This window comes from Trachypithecus francoisi, unplaced genomic scaffold (genome assembly GCF_009764315.1).
Source record: "Trachypithecus francoisi isolate TF-2019V2 unplaced genomic scaffold, Tfra_2.0 Lachesis_group1, whole genome shotgun sequence".
Classification (NCBI taxonomy): Eukaryota; Metazoa; Chordata; class Mammalia; order Primates; family Cercopithecidae; genus Trachypithecus; species Trachypithecus francoisi.
In genome coordinates this window covers 15,577,940-15,603,420 of record NW_022681454.1, presented here as the reverse complement: position 1 = coordinate 15,603,420, position 25,481 = coordinate 15,577,940, and the positions used below count along the sequence as shown (strand labels likewise).

General features: G+C 41.3%; 1 protein-coding gene across 17 annotated transcripts in view; it reads left to right on the top strand.

The window, feature by feature from the left end:
- Window positions 1-25,158, top strand: part of LDB2 (LIM domain binding 2) — a 412,267-nt gene extending 387,109 nt beyond the window's left edge. For 2 of the 17 annotated variants that reach the window (XM_033213835.1, XM_033213830.1), the window contains 4 exons: window positions 14,574-14,697; window positions 18,015-18,163; window positions 20,723-20,865; window positions 23,824-25,158. In XM_033213835.1, coding sequence (XP_033069726.1) covers window positions 14,574-14,697; window positions 18,015-18,163; window positions 20,723-20,827 — 378 coding nt within the window. In that variant the 3' untranslated portion in view covers window positions 20,828-20,865; window positions 23,824-25,158. Of the gene's footprint in view, window positions 1-14,573; window positions 14,698-18,011; window positions 18,164-20,722; window positions 20,866-23,565 lie in introns of all 17 variants that reach the window. The other 15 variants (XM_033213836.1, XM_033213831.1, XM_033213824.1 and 12 more) reach the window with 11 other exon arrangements.
- The last annotated feature ends 323 nt before the right edge of the window (window positions 25,159-25,481 follow it).

Here is a 25,481-nt window from a genome sequence, read left to right as displayed (position 1 = left end):
ATGATCTTGCGGTAGATCAGAAGTCTGATACAGATATCATTGCACTAAAGTCAAGGTGTTGGCAGGATTACGTTCCTCTCTGGAGGCTCTCAGGGAGAATCTGTTTTCTTGCCTTTCCCAGCTTCTAGAGGCGTACTCATTCCTTGGCTCCTAGCACCCTTTTATTTTCAAAGACACAGTGTCAGACCAAGTCCTTCTCGTGCTGCCATCTTTCTGATTCCACCTTCTGAATCCTTCTTTCACTGATAAATACTCACGTTAGTCAGGGTTCATCAATAGGTTGGATGGATATATAGATGATAGATGATAGACAGATAGATGAGAGAGAATTCATTAGGTGCCTTGGCTCATGTGATGACGGAGGCTGAGGAGTTCTGCAGTAGATACCTGCAATTTGCAGCCCTAAGGAAGCTGGTAATGTGGCTCATGACAAGTCTCCAATCTTCAGAGCCAGGGAAGCCAAGGGGGTAATTCTCACTCCCAGGCTGACGATCTGACAACCTGAGGGGTGGGGGTTGGGGGAGCACTGCCTAGTGGTAGAATCCAAAGGCCAGAGAACCTGGAGTTCTGATGTCCAAAGGCAGGAGAAGAAGGGTGTCCCAACTCCAGAAAAGTGAGAGAGAATTCACCTTTTCTCTGCCGTTCTGTTCTATCTGGGCCCCCAGCTGATTGTGTGGTGTCTGCTTACATTGAGAGCAGATCTTCCCCACTGAGTCCACTAACTCACACACCATTCTCCTCTGGAAACATCCTCATGGACATAACAGAAATACCACTTTCCCAGGTTTTTAGGTATCCCTTAATACAGTCAAGTTGACACCAAAAATTAACAATAACAGTACCCTTGTCATTATATTGGGTCCACCTGGATAATTCAGGCTCATCTCTGCATCTCAAGGGCAGTTGATTAGCAGCTGTAATTCCCTATGCCATGGAACCTGCTGTAGTCACAATTTCGAACCATTAGAATGTGGGTATGTCTGCAGAGCCACTATTCTCCCAGGTATCCACATTTTCAACCCTCCCACCTCCAACATTTCAAATCTCTCTTCCCTACGTTCCTTTTTCTCTTTGGTACTTATCACTAGCTGACATAGTGTATCTTTTGTTTATTTAATTTATTTATCATCTGTCTCCTTCATTAAAATGCAGTTCCCTCAAGAGCAGTGATTTTCTTTTTTCCTGCTCACAGCACCCCCAGCACCTAGAACAAATACAGAGCACATAGTACACATTCAGTAAATAGGCGTTGAATGAATGAATTAGTGAATGAATGAATGAATGAACTACAACCTCTGCCAACTCCATTTTCATACAGTGCTGGCATCATCAACATGAATCTTACTTTTCACCAAACTCCCTTCTAATCCTGGGAGAGGAGATGGCTGCAGATACAAGCACACGGTGATGAAATGGCCAGGGAGCAATTGAGCAGCTGATTGCTGCGTTATTGAGAAATCGTTCCTTTCCTTTGTGTCAGAGCAGAGCTGGAGAGCTGTTGCCTGGTAGAAGCTCCCAAGAAGGCAGCCGAGAAGACAGCTGTTCTAAATGCAGCCACGCTTTGCGTGCCCAGAACCGAGAGAGAAGACCACATCCCCACACTGATCAGCAGCCCCGAAATCCTCCCAAACAGCAGCCTTAGGGACACGGCCCCAAACCCCAGCACAAAGCTATCTTTCCAGTCTTGTGGGTACTTATCCCAGGGCAGGAGGCAGCAGTAATAACTCAGTTAGTGTTCAGAAGGGATTATAACTGCATGAACAAGATAGTCATGTTCCTTGGAAACTGTCACTGACAGCTCTCAAGGAACATATCCAAATTCCCTTATTTGCAGTATTGCAATTATAAAGCTGCATTTATAAATGTTAGTGTTTAAATGTTACCTTACAGTGAGTACCTAGTCTTTTAGGTCCCTGGGAAGAATAACCAATGTGCTATAAAAGCTGCATATTTCCAGTGAGGCAAGGATGGATGATTGCAAAGGGTTCCTATGCTGGTGGTCAGTCTCCAAGCAGCCATTGTTTGCCTTTTGGAATATTTGGTGCTTTGTTTCACCAAACACATCAAAATGCTGGTGCTTTTCTCATGTTCTGGAAACATGGATGAAAGAGCAATATTGCGTTTGACACATTTCAGTTTAATGTAAACCCTAATGGCATTTGCAGAGGGTTTATCACACACAGAATGTTTTTGCCTACATCATCTGTGCCTCTCAGCTCCTCTATGGGGCAGAAAGTGAGGCTTTGATTTAACTGGACCCCTGCCTGCCTGTCCACTGCAGCTCAGGCTCTCAGCCCCTCCCTCATACTCTCTTTCCATGATGTGGTGGTTTCCAATGCCCTGTTCTCTTGCATTTACATGCATATTTCCTCTGCCTGAGATACCCTCCCTACCTCTGTCTTAGGAATCTTCTCTTTCACCTGGCTGACTCCTCATTCATCTTTGTATGTCTCTACTTAAATATCGATTCCTCAGGCAGCCCTTCCTGACACGTTTTGCCCTTCTTCACTATGTGCATCCAGTTTGGAATCCTTGTTTATCACCTGTCTCTCCCTCCAACAGGGAGCCTCAGGGGAGGGAGCTGCAACTTCTGTGTTCACCATTGCATCTCGAGTGCCACTCTCCTTCCTGAGCATATAGAGGGTGCCTGATAAATACTATGTGATACATGCTTGAATAATGTGTCCCAGGTTACTACAGTTATGAAATGGATAAAGCAAAATCTGGTCCATTTGTTTTCCATCCTACCACATCCCTATTTTCAAGCATTCATTCCTTCCACAAACATCAGACCTACTGCTTGGTAACTTGAAAGAGAAATAAAATAAACTCACCCCTCTAGTTTTTAGAGTCTAGTGGGGGGCACTCTAATAGTTAATTTTACGTGTCAACTTAGCTAGGCTGTAGTATTAGTTGCTGTAGGCCTCTCTTACCTACGGTTTTGTTTCCTGCAGTTTCAGTTACCTGTGGTCAATCACGGTCAGAAAATATTAAAGAGAAAATTCTAGAAATAAATGATTCGTAAGTTTTAAATTGCCATTCTGAGTGGCGTGATGAAACCCCACACTGTCCTGTGTCCCGTCTGGAACATGAATCATCCCTCTGTCCAGTGGATACACACTATCTACTCTGCCCACCCATTAGTCCCTGAGTAGCCTGCTTGGTTATCAGATTGACTGTCGCACTATGGCAGTTCATGTGTTCAAGTAACATTTACTTTAATTAATAATGGTCCCAAAATGTAAGAGCAGTGATGGCTGGCCATTCAGATATGTCAGAGAGAAGCCATAAAGTGTTTCTTTCGGGTGAGAGGTAAAAGTTCTCAACTTAATAAAGAAAAAGAGTCCTGAAGTGACTAAGATCTACAGTAAGAACGAATCTTCTACCTGTGAAGGAAGATAAAGAAATTCTTGCTATTTTTGCTGTTGTACCTTAAACTTTATTATAGGTATCTATATATAGGTTTTAAAAAACAGTATATATAGAGTTTGGTACTATTGAGAGTTTCCAGCCTGTGGAAACTCTATGGATTTTGGGACCTGGGTAACCCGTAAAATCACATGAGCCAATTCCTTAAAATACATATGTACATACATGCATACATACATATACATACCCTATTGGTTCTGTTTCTCTAAAGAATCCTGACTAATATAGTGACAGACAATAGTCAATGTCTGAGGCCATTTAGAGTAATTCTGAGCCACTGGCCTTCATTTTTAGTGCCTTGGCTCAACTGAAGGACAATAATTCGCCAATAAGAATCTTTAAAACTTACCAGAAATTTGCTTGTACCTCTCTAGGTGACAGACAGCACTCCGCAGATGTTTGTTAATGATTGTGATGTATTTCCAGGCAGATGATTCCTCTTTCTTTTGTAAACATCTAGCTACTGTGCCCTAGAATTTAGAGATGCTGCTAGAACCCACAAATAGGATACTTGAGGCAATAGCCCAATGGTCAGAACAAGTTATATATACCTTAGACAGAGTGACCAATATTTTTTAGACATCCATTGTATCATCAAAATCTAATTTTCAGGTTGTGTGTGTATATATATTTACATTTCTCTCTATATATACAGAGATACATAGAGTTGTTCCTCAGTAACCATAGGGGTTTGGTTGCAGGACCCACAGACACCATAATCCCCCATATAAAATTGTATATTTGCACATAACCTTTGTACTTCTGCTCATATATTTTAAATCATCTCTAGATAACTTACAATGCCTAATACAATGTAAATGCTAAATAAGTAGTTGTTATACTGCATTGCTTAGGAACTAATGACAAGAAAAAAGTCTGTACATATTCCATATTGACACAACCATCCATTATTTTTAAAATATTTTTGACCTGTGATGGGTTGAAATCATAGATGTGGAACCCCCAGATAAGAAGGGCCAATTGTACATACATGTAAACATGCACACACATGGCAGGGAACATCTATAAAATTTTAACAGATATGTTATGCCAAGTTTCAAAGTGTCTTCTGTGAGCCCTCTGCCCTACTCTTGGTAATAGTCCAATCATAATAAACATGTATAGAGCACTTTCCATAAGCCAGAAACCTAGATAAATACCTCAAATAAATTTGCTTCTTTCTCCTAGTTACCCCACTAGTTAGGTACTAAGGTTATCCTAACTTTGCTGATGGGGAGACTGAAACGCCAAGAGATTAAGTCGCTTGCCCAAGGTCATCCCCTTATTAAGTAGCTGGAGTTTGAACCCAAGCTGAATTTGCTTGCCTAGTCACAACACATGAGACTCCCAGACACCCAAAGTCCTTCATCTTGCATATATTGTCTAATTTCTTATAAATCATGTATGTCAATCAGAGCCCACCCAAGAAAACAAAACCCACACCTGATAACTTAGTAGAGGAAATTTAATATAGCATATGCTTTTAAAGATGTTGGAGATAGACAAACAATCAGAGGAAGATGAAGAAGCACTAAGATTAGCAATTGCCACTCCTGGGGCTAGAAGAACAAAGGCAGAAGGTGTAGGGTCACATGGTGTCAGTTGGAACTGTAATGGATGTGTCTGATGACAGCTGCTGAAAAGGCTACCTGAACTACAGAGAAAGCAAGAAATACCCCTCCTTATTTCCTTAACCATAGAGTAGGTTGAACAGGCTCCCTCAAAATTCATATTCCCCTGGAAACTTAGAATGTGACCTTATTTGGGAGTAGAGTCTTTGCCGATGTTATCAGTTAAGGATCTCAGCATGAAATCATTCTGGATTTAGAGTGCACCCTAAGTCCAATTACTGGCATCCTTACAAGAAGAGGAGAGAACAGAGACACAAGGGGAAAGGCCATGTGCAGATGGAGGCAGAGATTGGAGTGATGCAGCTACAAGCCAATGAGCCCCAAGGATTGCTGGTGCCACCAGCAGCTAGGACAAGACATGGCAGGATTGTTCATGGGAGCCTTCAGAGGGAGCTCAGCCCTGCCTACTCCTCGATTTCAGATTTCCAGCCTCCAGAACAGACAGAATACATTCCTGTTGTTTTAAGCCACCCAGTCTGTGGTACCAGGATATGGCAATCCTAAGAAACTAACACAACCTGCTTCTATCTAATCTCCCCGGGTACCTCCAACTGACCAAACCTCTCCTGAAGCCAGTTGGCAAAGACAGCTGGGAAATAATGTGCAGGGGCTTGTCTCTTGCCATGCAGAGCTGGAAGGAAGGGGCAGGTCTAAGAGCAAAGAGGCAAATAACCTGAGCATTGTGGAAGGGGGTGCCCATACAGGAAGATTTGGCAGAGAAATGATGGCTGTAGCATCAGAGGTCAAGAAAAGAACAGAAGGGGCCTTGAATGGTCTCTTCATGGGCCTAACGGGTGCAGCAGAAATCATGAACTTGGCTAGTCTGACAGGGCTGCCCCAGGGTAGGAAAACAGTCCAAGCACTTCTCCCCTGGGTGGGTCAGAAAAACAGTCAATGGCCTCCTTCCTGACAGCCTCAAAAGTGAAATCAGGGAAGATCACTCTGGAAGAAGGATGGTCCCTTCAAGACTGGAGTGACAGCTGCTGCCACTCTCCTCTGCCTGAGAACAGAGGGACTCCCTGTCTCCAGGGTTGGATGCGATAACTTTCATGAGTAATCAATTTGCAAACAAACTGAGAAAAGGCAACACATCCCCCCGTTGAATCTTCAGATAAAAAGGAGGATGTTTTGAATTTGAAAACCAATCTATCTTTAATCCTATCAGGAAATAAACCTGAATCATAATCTGATGTGTTGGAATTGCATCGCTTCTCAGGGAAAGTGTTTCCTCTATCCCTTGTTTTTCTTCTTCAGAGCAGAGTGAGTTTAGTCATGTGGATGCCTGTTATTCATTCTTATCTGCTTCTTGGTGGGGATTATTTGCTTTTTTTTTTCCTTTTTGATTCCATATATTATCTTTTCATTATGTGTTTCCTAATTAGGAGAGACTCCTTCACTCTTAGATAAGAGTTTGTTTCTTAATCTCCCCCCACGACCCCCATCATCTGAGGTCTTTCTAGTACAGATTTAGCCAGAGGAGTAAATTACTGGTGGTGGGGCGGCGGGGAGGGGAGGGCGAAAAAACCTGGCATGGGGAATTGAACATTTGGTATTTATCACTGAATTCTAAATATGGGTTATTATCAGAGACGTTAGCTACTAAAATGCCACTACCATTGGCCTGATTACTACTCTTTGGGGCATTCATTGTATCTAGTGACCCTAAGACTTGCAGAGACCACATGACTTACTTCCCAAAGAAGCTTCTCCGTCCCATAACACATTGAGCTCCTGGCTCAGTGGGGCTGGCCTTTACGGCCACAGCACTTCTCATCACAGCAGTGTTCATCTTTTGAGTGCTGACCTAGTTCCAGGCTTTTGTATTAAGGGCTTACTTACTTTGTTTCAAACTGTCAGAGATAAGTAGTATTATCCCCATTTTCTAGATGAGGAAACTGAGATTCAGAGAGGCTAAAATTCTTGGCAAAGAACACATAGCTAGACAATGGCAGACTTGGAGGATTTGAACCCAGATGAATCTGCTTCCAAAACCTACACCCTTTTGCATCACCTACCTCTCTGTGTAGGTTTTGGAACCAGATTCATCTGGGTTCAAATCCCCAAGTTTGCCATGTATTAGCTCTATGGATCAATACCACTTGCAAAGAGAAATACAAAAACAGTGTTTGAACCTGGTATCTTAGAAGTCATTTAAGCCACTGATATTCAGAGAGGTAGACAACATAGCACTTAGGAGTTAATAGTACAGGGTTGAAGTCAGAGAAACTTGACTGAACCTCTTCTCTGCCCTTCAAATAGCTGTATTGCCTTGGATACACTGTAGGAACCACATTCTTTATCACTAGTTCTGGATGATTTAATGGGTTTGAGTATGAGTTTTCTCACCTGTAAAAGTGAGCCAAAAGGTGGGAGTGAGGGTTAATGATATAATAATATAAGGTGCATACTCCAGGGGTAGACATAGACTAGGCATTCTGTAGATATTATTAAGTTATGAGTCAACAAATATTTGAGTATACCTAATGCCATATTAAATGAAAAGAAAAGTAAAACCTAGCTTGCCGTAGATAAGAGGTGAACAAGGCCACAAGAAAGGAAAATTTCTAATGCAAATATAAACACTGGGATGTGCAAAGATTCATGATAAGTGCTATAGAAGCAAAACAGTCCCTTGCAGGATAGGATGGTTGGAGACAGAGGTGGGATTTGAGCTGGACCTTGGAGGACATTAAATGGTTCAGATAGTGTGACTTAGTGTGGGCGAGTGGTTCGCAACAAGTAAAGGAGCTGTCTCTAGAATATAACTCAGCTATGTCACTGGGCATATAGTTTAGTTGATCTGATACCTTTTTAATGCAAAACTTCCTCAATAAAGGAAGCAGTGAATTGAACATGCTCGGCCTCAAGCTCTTTATCCTATTATGGAGATGTAACAAGTCATCTGCAGCCACCTCCTTGGAATAGTACTGATTTAGTTCAAGCGTCAACAAACTTTCTGTGAAGGACAAGATAGTGAGTATTTTTTAACGTGTAGGCTGTCCAGTTACTGAGCTTTGCTGTAGCACAAAAGCAGCTATAGACAGTAAGTAAGCATGGATATTTAGTCCACAGGTCATAGTTTGCCAAATCCTAGTTAAGACGACTGGGAAAGAGGAGAGAAGGCCTTTTAAGCAAGAAAAACAACACAAGCAAAGGTCCGAGCAACGCATTCACCTAGCAACACTGCAGAGACCTACATACAAAGGGTAGAAGGTTCAAGGCCATAGGATGTCACACAAAAAAGATGGAATTAAAATGTTGATGGTAGACAGAGCCTACGTTGGGAGATAATCAAATACTGCTTTGTAGTTCACAGCCAAATCTGACAAGCACCACCTGTTCCTGAGATTCAGGCAATGAGATGCCCCAGAAGAATGGGTATGAGTGTGTAGTGAAAAGAATCGAATTTCTCCAGGAGAGCTGTCAGATGAAAAGCAAAACAAGAGCAAAACACTGCACTGTCTACATTTGTTAGGCCCTCTGTTAATATGAAAAGGCAGGAATCCTGGGACTGAGCTAAGAGCTTCCTGCCTGACCAGGACATACATATGCATTGTGCAAAGCATTTTGCATGCAGGAGACAATCATTTATTTATCAAATGAACAAATTCATCACTTCAGAGTACACAGGACCATGCCTGATTTGTCTGCCATTAACAAATGACTCCTTGCTATAAATCTGGCCAAGCTATCTATTATCCATCCATCCATCCATCCATCCATCCATCCACTCATTCATCAAGTTCCTGTTGTGATTACAAAATTTCATACCAAAGGGTCAGTGTTGGGGCCAGAATCTCAGGAAAAAAAGAGGTCAGAAGCATAGGGGAACAAGCTCAGCCTAAAACATTCACTAAATCTGCAAAAAGATGTCCTTGGAACTTTGCCAGGATGAACAATGGCTTTCTTAGGGATCTTATCTGGACTTGACAGGGACCCCATGTTTATGGGTTTTATATTCAAAGAGTGATCTTGGGCCTTGCTGATCCCTTCCCTTTCCACAGTGTCCTGGGATTCCTCGTGGTATTCTTCACTCCGGTACTACCCCAGGAAGAGACCAAACAAAAGTGCAAGCCTGCATGCAGGCTGCTGCAGATGTCACAAACATGTTGTCTGTGGCCTCTCTTTTTAGGCAAAGGGAAAAAGTCCAGTGGGCACTTTGTAGCTGTCCTGGCTGTGCAGGTTAATTTTTTCAACATCAAAGGACCATGTGTTATTATGCTCAGTTCTACAGTCTGCATTTGACTGGTGTTTTTTTGTGTGTATGTGGAGTGGGGTAATGAGGAAAAGGCATATATCTTGTAACCTGGCTCATACTTATTACAAACAGGGGACTCCTCCTAGAGTCGATGGAAGGGGTTATAGAGGATTCAACAACCACCAGAAATTTTGAACAAAATTTGAAAGGCTGCATAGCCTTCACCAGATTCTCATGAGGGTCTCAGACCTCAGGGAGAGTAGGAACGGCAGCTCCCAAAGGATTTGACTAGCAACTGAGGGAACCCACTCCCCAAACCTGCTTCCTGATTTCATTTCATAATGCCCCAGGCCTTTGCTGTTGCCAAGATGCGCTGGCTTACTGCCAAAGAAGACAGGCTCTTATCTGAGTTAGTTCTGCCACCTACAGCACACAGCCCAGCAAAGCCATTGCATCCTTGCAGCAGAGAAGAAGCCTCATTTGCATACATGAATAAGGGGAGGGCTGCCTCTCCAGCCCCAGACTCTCCACTAGAAGAAAAATGACTTTGGGGATTCTTGATTAGCATTCAGAAATGCAAGCTCCTTTGGGGTGGGTTACAGCAATGGAAAGATATTTTCACATTAAAGGGAAAGGGATAAATTTTGAGGATTAGCACCTGCAAAAGAAATGTTGCTGAAAGCCCAGAGAGGAAAGTCACTGCAAAAAACGAAAAGACAGTGAGTTTAAGAGTCCTCACAATAAGTGTACTGCTCCCATTTCATAGCATGCCCAATGCTAATAGTCCTTTCTAGGTCCAAACAGGTCACCCCCACCATCTACCTTGTCATACAATGAAAAATACTTGCTTTGGAAGAATGTGATTTCCTAAGGCAAGATAGTTTTATTAATATACTTAAAGCAATTTTAAGGATTACCTCTAAGGGCAGAGATTGTGTTATTCTCATTTTTGTGTCCCCAGCACCAAGCAGAATGCTTGATACTTAGGAGGAAGCTCAGTAAATGTTTGTGGATGTAAAGTAAGAGAAATGTAGTTTGTGTTGCAACCTATGCATGCTTGCTAGTATATAATCATAATATCTACAGATTATTAAATAGTCATGTATTAGACATATTAACTCAAATTCTCACAACAGTATATAAGATGGGTATTGTTTTGCAGGTAAAACTGAAACCCAGTGTTTTTAAATAACTTACCCAAGGATGCATACAGAGTGACAGTCAAAATCCATACCTAGATTTCTTAGCTTGTAAATCCATGTTTGTTCCACTCCACCCATGTATTTTATCTCCAGTGTAAGCTCATTTACAATGAGTGGTAAATGAACCAAATGTAAATAATTTGAAAACGTTGAAAACATTTTTAACTGTTTTAAATACTAAAAAATATACTGTAAAATGTTTCCCAGTCTTTAGGATTTCTCTGAAGTTTTTCTTACCATTCTCGCTTAATAATAGAAGCAAACATCTTCTGACCCTGTGTGGATCTAGCAGTGGTACTTCTCTGAGGGATAACCCACTCTTAAATCTACTTGCATAGATAATTGTGGAATCTTTCACTCCTTTTGGTCTGGTGAGCATTGATGGCTTGGAAAGGCAATGAAGTAGTCTGTAACTTACACTTTGATTTGTAGCAAAGCATCCTTTTTACAATTTTTATTTTAGATTCAGGAGGTACATGTGCAGGTTTGTTACATGGGCATGTTACGTGATGCTGAGGTTAGGGCTTCTATTGATACTGTCACTCAAGTAGTGAACTTACTACCTGATAGGTAGTTTTTCAACCTTCCCTCCTGCTTTTGGAGTGCCCAGTGTCATTGTTCCCATCTTTGTGCCCATATGTACCTAATGTTTAGCTCTCTCTTATAAGTGAGAATATGCAGTATTTGGTTTTCTGTTTTTGTGTTAAGTCGCTTAGGATAACGGACTCCAGCTGCATCCATGTTGCTACAGAGAACGTGATTTTGTTCTTTTTCATGACTGTGTAGTATTCTATGGTGAGTGTGTACCGCATTTTCTTTATCCAGTCCACCACTGATGGGCTTGATTCCACGTCATCGCTATTGTGAGTAGTACTGCAATGAACATGAGTGAAGGTGTCCTTTTGGTGGAAGGATTTGTTTTCATTTGAGGATATACCCTGTAGTGAGATCAGCAAGGAATTCTTAACAGAGGAATGCACACATAGAGTCTTCATGATGTTGGAATATGGAGTTAGCTGTATAGTAATCTTGCCTTTTTCACAGGTTTTTCCATATTAACATTTTAGATTTCGAAACGGACATCAAAGTAAGCAAGACTGAAGATCCAACATTACTAACCCAGGTCTCATTACTTTACAGCCTGGTTTAGTAGGGTTGGTGTCTTGGCCCCTTTGATGTGCATATTCCTTGTGTTGTTCAGGCTTTGAAATCTTACTGTGTTCCAGAGAAATTGCAAATGTAAGAAAAGTGCAGCTGACCCTTAAATGGGGCGAGTGGTTTAAGCAAGCTTAGGTTAGTAATAGGTACAAACAACTGAAGAATCTTTCCAGGTAAAGATAATTATCATCCTTAGACTTAAGAAGAAAGGAAGAGAACTTCAGAAAATGGGAAGAAGTGAGAAGAGAATGGACTTAGAACTGGACGCCACTGGGGTTTGTGCATGTCTTGCTGTCTCTGTTATCTATTTGAAAGCCCTGGATATATAGGTTAGTGGACCGCAAATTCTAGTCGTGTTTGTCAGAATTATGTGAGGGCATAGGGATACAAAAGTATGATTCCTTTTGTTACCTATCGTAAGGGTCACTCCCATAACCAAAGACAAATTAACAAGAGAAAAATATAACATATTTATTGAAGCAAAGTTTTACATGACACAGGAGACTTCAGAATGAAGACCCAAAGATACAGGAAAAATGATTCATTTTTATGTTTAGGCTACATGAGGAATGTACAATTGTGATGGACTGTGATTGGACAAAAAGAGTATGACCTAATGGTCACAGTATATTAATCTCAATGTATAGGTATAGTACTCAGGTATAGTACTCTCAATGCAGGTATAGTACTCTCTAATGGGAATAACTGAGTAGGGAAACCCAGCAAAGCCTGTCTGTTCAGATTCTTCTTTGTCTCTCCGCTCAGCACTCCTTCCTCCTGGGTATGGGACAGGATCCTTGCTGGAATGGGGATCTTATGACCTACTTCCAAAGCAGATCACAGAATTTCTTTATGGTCAGCTCATACACAGAAAGGCAGGGGGAAGTTAGAATAATATGTTTAGATTTTATGTCTACCTTGAGCGGAGATGGGTTCTGGTTTCTATGACCTTCCTTGGGGAAGAGGCATTCTAGTTTATATGGCTTGCTGTGGGGGAGAATAAGGGGCAGGAGACAGTAGGCAGGAGAAAGTAAAAGACAAACTTTGCTTTATACAGAGACCTTCACTTGAGTGTATCGTTTTCTGAGCCCCAACAGGAGTATGTAGATTTGGAACCCCACCTCAAGACCCAATGAAACAGAAGTGGCATAGCCCCGAAATCTGAATTTTTAACAGTCAGCCCATTTGATTCTGATGGAAAAGTTCCTTAGACCACACTTCGAGAAACATCGGCATAGGAAGATCCTCCAGACTTTCTAAGAATCACTCTTTAAATGCATCTACTCATTTGAGTTAAACTAGGAACACAGAGATAAAAGGCGTAGTCTCAGCCTTCGAAGAATTCATGGCCTAGTGGTAAAGGCAGACTTAGAAGCAGATGGTTTCATAGCATGAATGAGTGAGTCCATACAGCAGAAGGAGCTGGGTGCTGTGGAGAACTGAAGAGAGGCACCCAGCTCAGCCTGTGTGGGGAGAGGTGCACATCTGGGAGGAAGGCTTAATAGAAGAAGTAACTATGTCTTCAAGGATGAGTAAGTATTCTAAAAGAGGAGGAGAGAGAAGAATTCCAGGTAGAGAGAGCTCAGAGGACCAAAAGCAGAGTGGCCTCTAGGGACATGTTCAAGATGAGGGATGGCATAAGAAGAGAGGCTAATAAGGAAGGCAGGCTGATGACGCTGAAGACTGCACATCTGTCTTTCATAATAAGGTGATGCTTTTTCACAGAAGAAGGTGCATGGCCAATATTTATATCATTGTAATTGCAATAGTGATCAATGTACAATTCCAAATTGTGGTCTTTGTCCTCATAGGTATAGTACTGTCAGTGCAGTGGTATTCTGATAAGCTTCCAGTTGAGAAGGAATTCGGAGGAGTCCAAGGCAATCCTAAATGGTTTTATTAATCTTTGTCATCAGACGTCTTAGACAAAAGTAAGGCTGAAAAAAATCTAACCAAAGGAAGGAACAAGGTGGCTGTATGCAGAACCACAAAAAAAATCCTCCCACATTGAATGTTGACATATGTTATTACAGTATCGTCATGTATAAAATACAGATGAGTACATGAATAAAAATAAAATAGCATTCACCATCCACCTTTCTAAGAGTTAAGATCAAAAAGTGCCTGTAGTTTCCACTCTGTTCTCCAGTTTAAAAGATGAATTTCACTACCAATCTGCATAAACTAGCATTGTAACTCACAGCGTGTGCTTATACAAACAAGAACAGAAACCAGAGTAGAAATCGAAGCATGCTGAAAGAAGAGGGTTTTTTTTTTTTTTTTTTTTTTTTTTTTTTTTTTTTTGAGGCGGAGTCTCGCTCTGTCGCCCAGGCTGGAGTGCAGTGGCCGGATCTCAGCTCACTGCAAGCTCCGCCTCCCGGGTTTACGCCATTCTCCTGCCTCAGCCTCCCGAGTAGCTGGGACTACAGGCGCCCGCCACCTCGCCCGGCTAGTTTTTGTATTTTTAGTAGAGACGGGGTTTCACCGTGTTAGCCAGGAGGGTCTCGATCTCCTGACCTCATGATCCGCCCGTCTCGGCCTCCCAAAGTGCTGGGATTACAGGCTTGAGCCACCGCGCCTGGCCAAGAAGAGGGTTTTTTGTTTGTTCGTTTTTGTTTTGTTTTTTTAACCAGAGAGAGTTATTTGAATTCAGAAGAGAGCTACATATATCCACCCCATTGTCTGTACAGGTGTGTGTGTGTGTGTGTGTGTGTGTGTGTCTATGTGTGTATCTGTGTGAATCACATTCAGCTGTAATACATTATAAATGATAATTAAGTAGATATAGTCAAGTTTTTGTAATATTTGTTTTTCCTCACATTTATATAAAGAAAATCAAAACCAGGAAAATAAAAGTATCCTCAAAGCTGTCTACTTGATTCCAGCTGTTAACATTATCTATTGTAATTAGTATTATAAAGTAGTGAAATGCCAATGTCTTTGAACTTCTTGCAGTTGTGTGTAATATTGGAGCCAATGCAGGAACTGATGTCGAGACATAAAACTTACAACCTCAGTCCCCGAGACTGCCTGAAGACCTGCTTGTTTCAGAAGTGGCAGCGGATGGTGGCTCCGCCAGGTACACCCTCATTCTTCGCTCTCTCTCTATAAATTCGTTTTCAGAGGTGTCTTCCAGGGATGAAGTGATGCGAAAAGGAGGAAGGTGATCATTAATGTAACAGGACAAGTAGCTTATCAGGGATATTCTGACCATGGTTGTGGACATAGAGACAATGAATTTGTGACATGCGAACATCCTTAAGAATTATCTACAGTCTCCTTGCTTACCAGATTAGGACCTGCAACTCAGAGAGGTAAAATGACGTGTTCAAGGTCATCAGGAAGGTCATTGGCAAAGTTGAGATCAGAGCCAGGGGTCCCTGTCTCCCAAGCTAGTGGTTCTTCCACTGAGCCAGATTGCTGGCTTTTCACAGCCTAATGTTTTAGGTTTTTTGTTTTTTTAAGAATGGTAGAAATTATGAAAAAGAAGGAAGAAAGGGAAGATAAGGAGGAAGGAAAGGAGAAAAAAAGGGATGGAAAGAAGGAAGGAAGAAAGAACAAAGGAATGAAAGAAGAAAGGAGGAAAGGAATGAAGGAAAAATGAAGTTTGCTCTATTTTTAAAGATATATTGTATCAAAAGTTCTGATCATGAAGAGAATACATAAGCCATTCCATTTCCCTCACTTCCCTAGAATGCAGTTTAGATACTACAGTCTCCTGCTGGGGTTCTGAAATTACTGCTTCAAGTCATCATTAATTGTCTTCCTATCTAATATACTTTCACTCCCAGGCGTGTGTTGAGCCTCACTGATCATAAAAGCAAAACGTATCCCTTCGCTAAAAATTATTTTTATAAAGAGTAATTATTAACACGAGGCACATAGCTTTCTGAATCACAAAATATAATGGTCACCTTCGGCTGGTAATTGGCCAGGGGTTTTACATAAAATGAATATAGCAAATTTAATCAAGTACATATTTAGAAAGCTGAGAAAATAAGTGTTATTTTATGCAGAATAGTTACATCCCCATCTTATGGGAATTTTAGACTTTTGGAATATTATTTTTCAAATATATTAAATGTGCTTAAATTGGCTTTATTTTTTCTTTTAATGCTACTAAGACGTTACAGAAAAAAAAGTAATCCACTGAGCAAATGCTTTGAGCACCTATATTTTCTAACATAGGCGTATATAATTAATATGTTATTCATTAATTCATTCATTCAATAATTATTTATTGAGTGTTACTAGGATCCAGACGTGGTTCTAGCCACTGGGAGTTACAACACTGAATAAAACATGCAAAAATATTGAATCCTTGCCATAACTTTAAATATATTATCTCCATTTTATATAGTGCGCTCTGAGACTTAGGGTAGTAATTTGACACAGCCAGTCTCATGGCTAACAAATGAAGGAGGACTGTGTCACGAAAAGGTTTTTATGTCTCCAAAGTCCATTATTTTACTACCACAGCCACCTACTGTTAATGGGAATAGTCCAGAGTTTGCATTTTAGGTACATTTGCCCCAATGTCATGTCAAATTACAAATTTAAAAAGTACCAAATTTATACTCTTAAGGTCAAAGAAAGACGATGCTTGTCAGCAGTGGGCCTGAGTATCTGCTGGACTTTAGAATGTCCTCCTCAACCCTTTATTCAACTCCATGACCTGGAACAGTTCTATATCCTGTTCCTCTCATCCTTCAGAACAAGCACCCTGAACTCGATGGAGGAAAATGATAGACCATTTGATGAAAATCTTTAAGCATAAGAGACAAAATATTTACGAACAATAAAAAAAAAATAGTAGATAAGTAGAAAAGTCAAAAGTCAGAAGTCAGGGATACTCTTTGGACTAAGTGGTCTTTGAAATGAGCCTTAGAGGAAGATCCTTCCCATTGTCCATCAGAAGCGGCATAGGTGTTTTTTTTGTTTTGTTTTATTTTGTCTTGCTTTGCTTTGTTTTTGAGACACAGTCTTGCTCTGTCACCCAGGCTGGACTGCAGTGGCACAATCATAGCTTACTGCAGCCTCAACTTCCAGGCTCAGGTGATTCTTACACCTCAGCCTCAAGAGTATCTGGGACCCCTGGTGCGTATCACCACACCTGGCTAATTTGTATGTATTTTGTGCAGATGGGGTTTCACCATGTTGCCCAAGTTGGTCTCGAATTCCTGGGCTCAAACAATCCACTAGCCTCGTCCTCCCAAAATGCTAGGATTATAAGCGTGAGCCATGGCACCTGGCCAGCATAGGTGTTTTAAGAAAATTTTACAAGGCCCTCTTATTTGGTTCCAGTGTGGCCCTGAGTTGCCTTCTCTCCATCACAGTCAGGTCTAAAATAGAGTTAGCAAAAAGGATGCTCTTGCTTGCCATTTCCAACTTATTCAGTAACTGGCAGGAGAAGGCTTCTGAAACTTTCTCATATATGAAACAAAGATTAAAATAATAGTTCCTAACTAATAGGATTTTTTAAATATAAAATAGTGCATTGGAAACATTAAGAATAGTGACAGGCATTGCATAATGTTCTATACCTTATAAGTAACAAACAAATAAATAAAGAATATTTATCTTACCACACTTTACCTTGGGTCTCTGTATTTACATTAAAATGTTGCCCCATTCTTCAAGTCCAAAATATTTTTCTCTATTTCTGAATAGGCCTTTCTTTAAGAGGTCTGGTTTCCCCTCAGTAATATACTGGCTATACCATATACTCAGACATATTTTTTTCTAGCAATTTTGGAATTAATAGCATTCATTAGACAGCAGGGCCCAAACCATGGGTATTCCTTCTGAACTTGGGAATCCCTAAGCTCCATATCCACAGCTGATGGAACTGACTTTACTTGAGAATTCTATAAAGGTATAATAGGGGTGGGCTGCAATATAACATTTTACCAGTAGATGCTGCTGTTGCACACTGGCTCATGAATTTGGCTATCTCAAGTTCCTACTTCACTTGTACCTTGGAGGTACCCTAGGGATCCCAGGAGTCCTCTCTTTGTTTTAAAGAGAAGATACACCAGAGGAAAAAAGTTTCCCAAATTTTCTAATGGCAAAATATTTTAAATCCAATTAAGAAAATGGTACTTATAGTTACACCCCTAAAACATATTTTTACAAAATTAAATACATGTCATTAGAACAATTAAATAAAAATTATTTGATCTACATACAAAGAAAAGAGTGTCACATATTTTGTGCTAAAAATACATCTACAGTTTTCTCCTTTTATTCTTTCTAAAGCTATAAAAAATGGGAAATGGTTTAAATATTCTACTCTTAAGTTTACAAAGACAGCTTCCTTAGAGGAACCATACTGATGATTGCCTTGTTGCTTTTGCCCTAGAACTGATCCTTCTTCCCTTTTCCATATTGCAGCAGAACCCACAAGGCAACCAACAACCAAACGGAGAAAAAGGAAAAATTCCACCAGCAGCACTTCCAACAGTAGCGCTGGGAACAATGCAAACAGCACTGGCAGCAAGAAGAAGACCACGGCCGCAAACCTGAGTCTGTCCAGTCAGGTACCTGTAAGTCTCGCTTTCCTCTTAGGCCCAAAGTCCTAACCGCCTGCTTCCTACTCAGAGGGCCCAAATTAAAGTCTCTTTTCACTGAAAAAAAAAAAAAAAAAAAAAATCCTGGGCAGGTTGGAGGTGGGGGAGGGAGGAAAGACAGGGACAGAGGTTGGGATGGGAGGGAGGAACTCTGCCATGGAAACCTTCCCCTGAAAACTGGGAATTAGAAAGGAATATTAAGAGTCGTGCTGCAATGGGACCTGAATTAAAAAGCCATCAGAGTCACAGACAGGAGATATGTCACTTAAGGTTTAATTAAAATATCACTTAGCAGCATGCCTGGTGGCATATTAGGGCCTCTCAGCACCATCATTGGAGACCCTGTGCTCCACTGGAAACTAGCTCCCAGCGGCTCAGCCCCGTATTGTAATTTGACTGGGCCTTCCCCAACATGGGCGTCCTCTCTTATTTTAAGACTCAGGTAATTAACCGGCAGCCACTAAAAATGCAGCTCAGTGAAGCTCTCTCTTAGCCCTTTTCATTAGTTAAGGGGGAGGATCAGCCTCTGGTTTGGTCTCAACTCTCTCGAACCCTTGGCCCTGTCTTTCATTTCTTGATCTTGACAAAGGCCATTAGGAAGGGGACGTCTTTGAATTCCAAAGCTGACAGCTGAGGGTAGTCCCATATAGTGAAAACTGCACAGGAACTCTCTTCATCTTAGTCATTCTTTGTGAATTCTGTCCCTTCCGCCTAAATCCCTCCCATCGCCTAACTCCCCAGCCCCTTATTAGACTGTCTCCTTTAAGTCCTTAGCTCCTTTAAACTGCTTCTGTTCCTTCTCTGCTGTCCCTGTCATACCACCCTGTCACCAGGTGTTTGGCCATCAATCAATCAAATCCTGAGATTTTCTTAGTGCTTCGTGGATACCTTTTAGATACTCTGTTTTCCAAAGATGCCCTATTTCTTGTTACATCCCTCAACTAGTACAATTTTACCTTTTCCGTCTTTCCCACGTTTTTCCCCCTCACCCTTCTTGCTCTCATCCTTACCCTTATTGTTCTGATCCTGTTCCATCGCTTCTATGTGGGAGTGGACCTTTGCACAGGGATTCCTCACTTACTTCCAAGTGTGTATTTCAAATCTGCCCCCACCCACTTGTACCTACTTTCCATTGGTCAGTTCTCTTTGGCCAAAACTAACCCCATCAGTACCCTGAGGATTCCTTGGGCCATTGTTTCTCTTCTCCTGTCTCCCACAGACAGGGGGTATACTTTTCATTTCCATTGCATTAGAAAGAAGGGGTCATGGGGAGAATGACCAGCCTAAAATGGAAGGTACCATGTTACATTTTACAAAGTTACAAATTGCAGTCTTCAAATAATGAAAATAGTCTCCAGGTGGTCCTCCACTTTGTGAGCTAGGCTTTACACCTATTACCTCTGAAGCTCAGGGGGAAAAAGCTAAAAGAGGAAAATCCGGGTCTCTTTATTAAAAAAGTATCAAGTTATACCCACTCCTGGTGAAATTTTGAATAGAGAAAATGGCCTGATTTAGATAAATCAGCTGAAAAACTGTACACAGGAGCCCATTTATTCATCCAATCCTGGAGTTAAATGCAGTAACATTCATTAGTTTCCTCTAGCAAACAGGAAAAAGTGCATCTCAGAGGATTCTGGAATGGTGACATAGCTACTTAAAGGCACTGTAGCTGCAAGAATCCCAATCAGTTTAGCAGATGTTTTCTGAGCTCCTACTATGTGCCCACACTGTGCCAGGTAGCAGCAATACCAAGGTGAAAAACAATAACAACAAAGCCCTGTCATCGAAGAGCTCACTGTCTAATCTAGGGATGGCAAGGACATTTTCTCTCTCCTGCCAGCCCTCAGAGTATGGTATTGAGGAGGATTCTAAGGTCTAGTCTGGGTTTGGTGGGCCATCCATTAGTGATATCTGACATGGTTGTAGAAGTTGAGAGTAGCAGCTTACGTGTCATATATTTTGACACATATGGACTAGTCAGAATCATTTCAATTTCATTTGAAAAAGATATAGTTTCTGTACTCTGTTATGCTCCTGTCTTCCAAATCAACAACTGTATTTTACTGGAGGTTACCTGTATCCAGAGGGTTTTTAACATGTTGAGACCCTTTGGATTTTGTGTGATTAAAAGCAAGGCACCGTTAGGAAGTGAGAGTTGAATTTCAACACTATCTCCACACCATGCAGTTAAAGATGTTTTAATAAAGTAAAATTGTCAGATGTCAGAGAGAGACAGAAAGGACAACCAGATTAGGAAAATGTACAAATTCATATGTGTCCTGGAGTTGAATAGACATTAAATGATAAGCATTGGATGACTTGTGGTGACCACATCTTTTAACCCTGTCTACTGAGTTATCAACACTATTCTACTGGTTAACTAGAGATGCTACCTGCAGGCATCCACTGTCTGGTCCAAAGGCATGTGCCACTATGACCACAGCTGTGGTCTGTGTAGCTGCTGCGGCAGCGATGTGTGTGTCTGGCGAGGGCTAGGGTTTAATCCTTGGATTCTGCTTCTCACTCCATGAGCAGGGGCTAGGAGCGATCCCGAACTGCAGCCTCAACCCTGGGAGGGATGGAGACCTGTGTCATTCAACAGCAGTGACCCCTTCTGGCCAATTTAAGGAGAAGCATTGAGGGGCCCTGAAAGGAGTCACTTCCAGTCCTCCTCAGAGGTTGGTGGTCTTTGCACGGGGGATTAGTGAGAAGATGTGAAGTGGGTGAGAGCTGGTGGCACCTCTGGGCTTCCAGCGAGGAGCAGAAGTTGGCCTTGTGGGGAGCTGAGGTCATATGGACCTCTCTCAGATGGCTTGCTATTGCCTCTCGTGGACACACAGGATAGAGATGGGAAGGAAATGTACTCTCACTGCCAATGTTGGGGGGATTTTTAACAAAATGGGGGGAAATGTTGCTAACAACCCCTAAGTAGAGGCAGCCTAGAATGCGCATCATGCTTTATTTATTTTGTGTGAGAATAACAAATCCAGACTACCAGAGCAGATAATCACTATCCTAGTCTAGAGGCTTAGAAGAACCAAGAGAAATGTGCACATAAATTTATAAGTGGCCTTAACTGTCTATGTGCATATGAAGCCCTTAACTTGCCATTTGTCAATTATGTACACACACACACACACACTCTCTCTCTCTCTCATACACACACAACTACATATCTAGCTAGGGATTTTTTTATATAATTAGTAAACCATATGTGACATCCCTTTGAAATTGAGTACATTTAAAAACACCTATGCCTAGACGTCTTTTCCAGTTGCTCCTAGAACAAAGATTCAACAAACAGATTACAAGCCTGTCGGCTCCATTGGAAATGATTCAAACCATTATGTTCAGAGTACTTTCCTTGAATAACTGTTGTTTTCTAATTCAATGAATGCATTTGGAGTGTTGGGAGCTTTTCTTTTAATATCATGCTTAAGTTGGCTGCTTTTTATTTTCCTCCTCCTCTTTCAAATTATGCTTTGAAATAATTCCTCTCTCGATGACTTTGGAGTCACAATACTAATGCAGACCCATGTGGTTGGTTCTAACATCCTTCTCCTGCCCTGCAATGCCTTATGCATGTGTTTTCCAAGCCCTTCAAGTGTGCTGGACACAAATCATGAAATGAGATTAACCCTCATGTCATGCTCTGTACAACCTAGCCCTATTTTTCCATCTCCCTTTGTTCTTGATCGTAAGTGTCATCTCCTAATTGCCTATAACTCAGTGGCACTCTTTTATCCTGAACACCCCCCAACAGGTAACATTGCAGCTGCCCAGCTAACCAAATACCATTCACGTCTCTGCGGTGGCCATATTCCATCTAAAATCCTGTCATCCTTTCTGCCAGTCAGGACAGTATCTACTTTGTATCTCACCTTAATAGTCTTCATGAGTCTCCTTCCATGTCACTGTCATTTCTGGTTCTTCATTGCATAATAAATAAATAAATCTTGGAAGCACAGAGCTGAATATCCCCTGGCATTTTTATTGCTGGGTTTACCAAGCTCACATTTTAGTCACTTACTCCATTTGGGACATTTCTTTTTAAAATCATTTTTATCTATTCACAAGAACGATTAGTCAGAAAACATAGTTTGGAAACCTATTAATTATCTCCCCTAACTCAAGAATGGTGGGGAGCAGAAATAGATAAAACAAGGTTTTCCATTGTAAGACTAGGGGATAACTAAGGGATTTGTTCAATGGGCACTTTGAAAATTCTAGAAGGGATTTAGAGATCCCACTGGCCCTTCTCCCGACGGTAGGCAGTATTCCATTCTACTGCCCCAGGAAAACCTTCCCTGGGCAAAGCTCTAGTAAAAAGAATTTTTGCGCAGTTGTCGAAACATTTTATTGAATTAGCCTTTCTACTGGAAACCCCACCCTCTCATCTCCGAAAGCATCTGGCTAGCCCTACTTTCTCTGGCCTCAGTGGAGGCTGATCACAGTTGGTCACTTTCCTGAAGTTACTGCACTTTTAAGTGGAATATTGCTCAGAGCCTGCCCAGAAGAATCCACCTGACAGATGTCCTGTCCCATGCCAAGGTCATTCATCAACCCCATATGGTCCCCTTTGAGCAAAGAAGCTGGAGCTCTGCCCCATGATGTGCATTCTTCTTCCCCATCCCTGGGCCTCTCCAGCTGTGGCCTCCCCATGCTCCCAGCTACAGTAGGTGGCTTACTTATTTGCATGGAAGGACAATTTGTACTTAAAAGAGTGATTAGATGGATTCTTCTTGCACGCTTCCATCTCTGATGACTACCAGCTTCATCAATGTAATTATAATTAGCGTTCTTCATCTTCCTTTTATGGCACCAGCTGGACAGACTGGTCCTCTTTACTGCCCAGATGGGTAGCAGGGTTGCCTGTGTGGTGATAGGTGACAGGCACCATGAAATAACAGATGGTAAATTCAGGGCTTGTTGGCAATCAGCAGGTTTTTGCTAATGACTTAATTAGCTATGCAAATTGTCAAATCAGTGTGAACATTGTTTTTATCAAAAACTTTACCTAAATTAATTACCATAATTAAGTAGCAGAATGTCAAGGATATTGGCTGCATAAAAGGGCCTGGCTGAGTAGAGAAAAGAGAGATTCTGTCTTCAATTAAAATGTATATCATCCCTGGGACAGAGAAAATACCATTTGGAATGAGTTGTGTGAATACTGCAGAATTGCACCTTATGTGTGTCTCTGGTCACTGCTAGTTTCCAAAGCCACTCACAGGCCCTAAATAAAAGTGGAAGATTTTTTGAGGTATTGAGAAGCACCCAGCAGAAGGTTCCACAGTCCTCTCAAAAGTCCCCAATGTCGGCAAGTTGAAAGCATGGATTTTTTTAATTTTGAAAAATACATTTTTTTATTTCTGCAGATTGCTAGCATTGCTCGTTCTCCAGTGTCAGGCTGCGCACTAAGGACATAAACTCGCGTGGTTGTTACACATCAGGAGGCGATGTTTATTTCCTGTAGAAATCAAATATGCGTCTCGGCCCCCGACATTGAGACTTGACCCCGTTGTACAGTACACGAGTGTGTCTGTCCTAGATTCCCCGACTCCTCCCACTGTTATTTTAAGCTGAGCTTCTCTCTCCCAAGGTTTCCCTGTAATAATGTCAGCTGCTGTTCACAGGATGTGATGGTGGTAGGAGAGCCAACTCTGATGGGAGGTGAGTTTGGGGACGAGGACGAAAGGCTAATCACTAGATTAGAAAACACGCAATATGATGCGGCCAACGGCATGGACGACGAGGAGGACTTCAACAATTCACCCGCGCTGGGGAACAACAGCCCGTGGAACAGTAAACCTCCCGCCACTCAAGAGACCAAATCAGAAAACCCCCCACCCCAGGCTTCCCAATAAGATTATCGGCACCAGAATCCACTGTCAATAGGCCCGTGGGTGATCATTACGATTGCAGATCTTTACTTACAGGAGAGGAAACAGAAGAGATAAAAACTTTTCCATGCAAATATCTATTTCTAAACCACAATGATCTGATTTTCTTTCTTCTTTCTTTTTTTCTAATTGAGAGGATTATTCCAAATAAGCTTCCATGACCCTTCCTTGGAGGCCTTCACAGGTAATACAGATACTGGCACTGATTGTAATTAAAACGAGAGAAAACTCTAGCGCATCTTCTGGCACGGTTTTAACAACGTGTTTGTGTTGAATTTCCTTTTTATGCATCAAACGAAGGCCATATTGTCCATAAATGCTCAGTGCTCAGGATCTCATTAATATGCCGAACCTAACTACAGATGACTTTTTAATATTGTAAAATATTTTCTGCTTTTTGACTTGCATCTGAGAGTTTCTTGTTTCAGTAAAAAAAGAAAAGACAAAAAAATCAGCTTTGGAAAGTAATTTAAACGTACCTTTATTTTTTTTTCTTCATGTTTTCTTTCATTGGGCAACAGCTAAGAGGGCCCAGCAAGGTAATTTATGGTCGAGCTGATGTCAATTGGTTCTTAAGTCTTGAGTCGACTCAATTTAGCCCAAGTGCTGAAACAAGAAATGTCATTTTTTTCATCAAAGACACCAGGGCAGATTTTTAAGTAAAGAAAGACAATTGGACCCTTAAGAATTTATGCATATGTAAAGTTGCTGTTGATCCAAATATTTTCAAGCCATGTAATCCATTGGTTTTGTGGGAAGTTTAATAAACCTGAAACTTTTGTGTGTTTTTAAATTGTACCTGAGTTGACCATCCTTTCTTTTTATAGTATATTTCTTGTATGATATTTTGTAAAGCTCTCACCTGGTTCTTTTATGGGGACTTTTCATTTTTGGGCAACTCCAGTGTATTTATGTGAAACTTTATAAGAGAACTAATTTTTCCATTTGCATATTAATATGTTCCCCCACACATGTAAAGACACAGTGGCTCCGTGTGTTAAAAACAGCTGTATTTTATGTATGCTTTACTGATAAGTGTGCCAATAATAAACTGTGTTAATGACCAAAGCAAGTGAATCTGGCTATTTGTGTGAGTACGTGTGTAGCAATCTGCTCACAATTATAAGAATTATTGAGCTTAGATTCATGGTCCAGACTCCAAACGAAGTGGAACTGTAAAACCTGTGTGAAGTAAGTTCACTGTGCGCTGGCTACCAATTCGTCTGAGTCTAGTGAGCCAGAAGACACTCATGTGCAACAAATTACACAGAGCAGGTTTATTACTTACAGACAGGCAGCAAGAAACAACAGAAGCCTAGGAATCATGGGACATAGTCCCCAAGGCTCAGAAAAGCTGCCCAGGGCAGACGGAGTCTCAGCTGTGGTGCAAA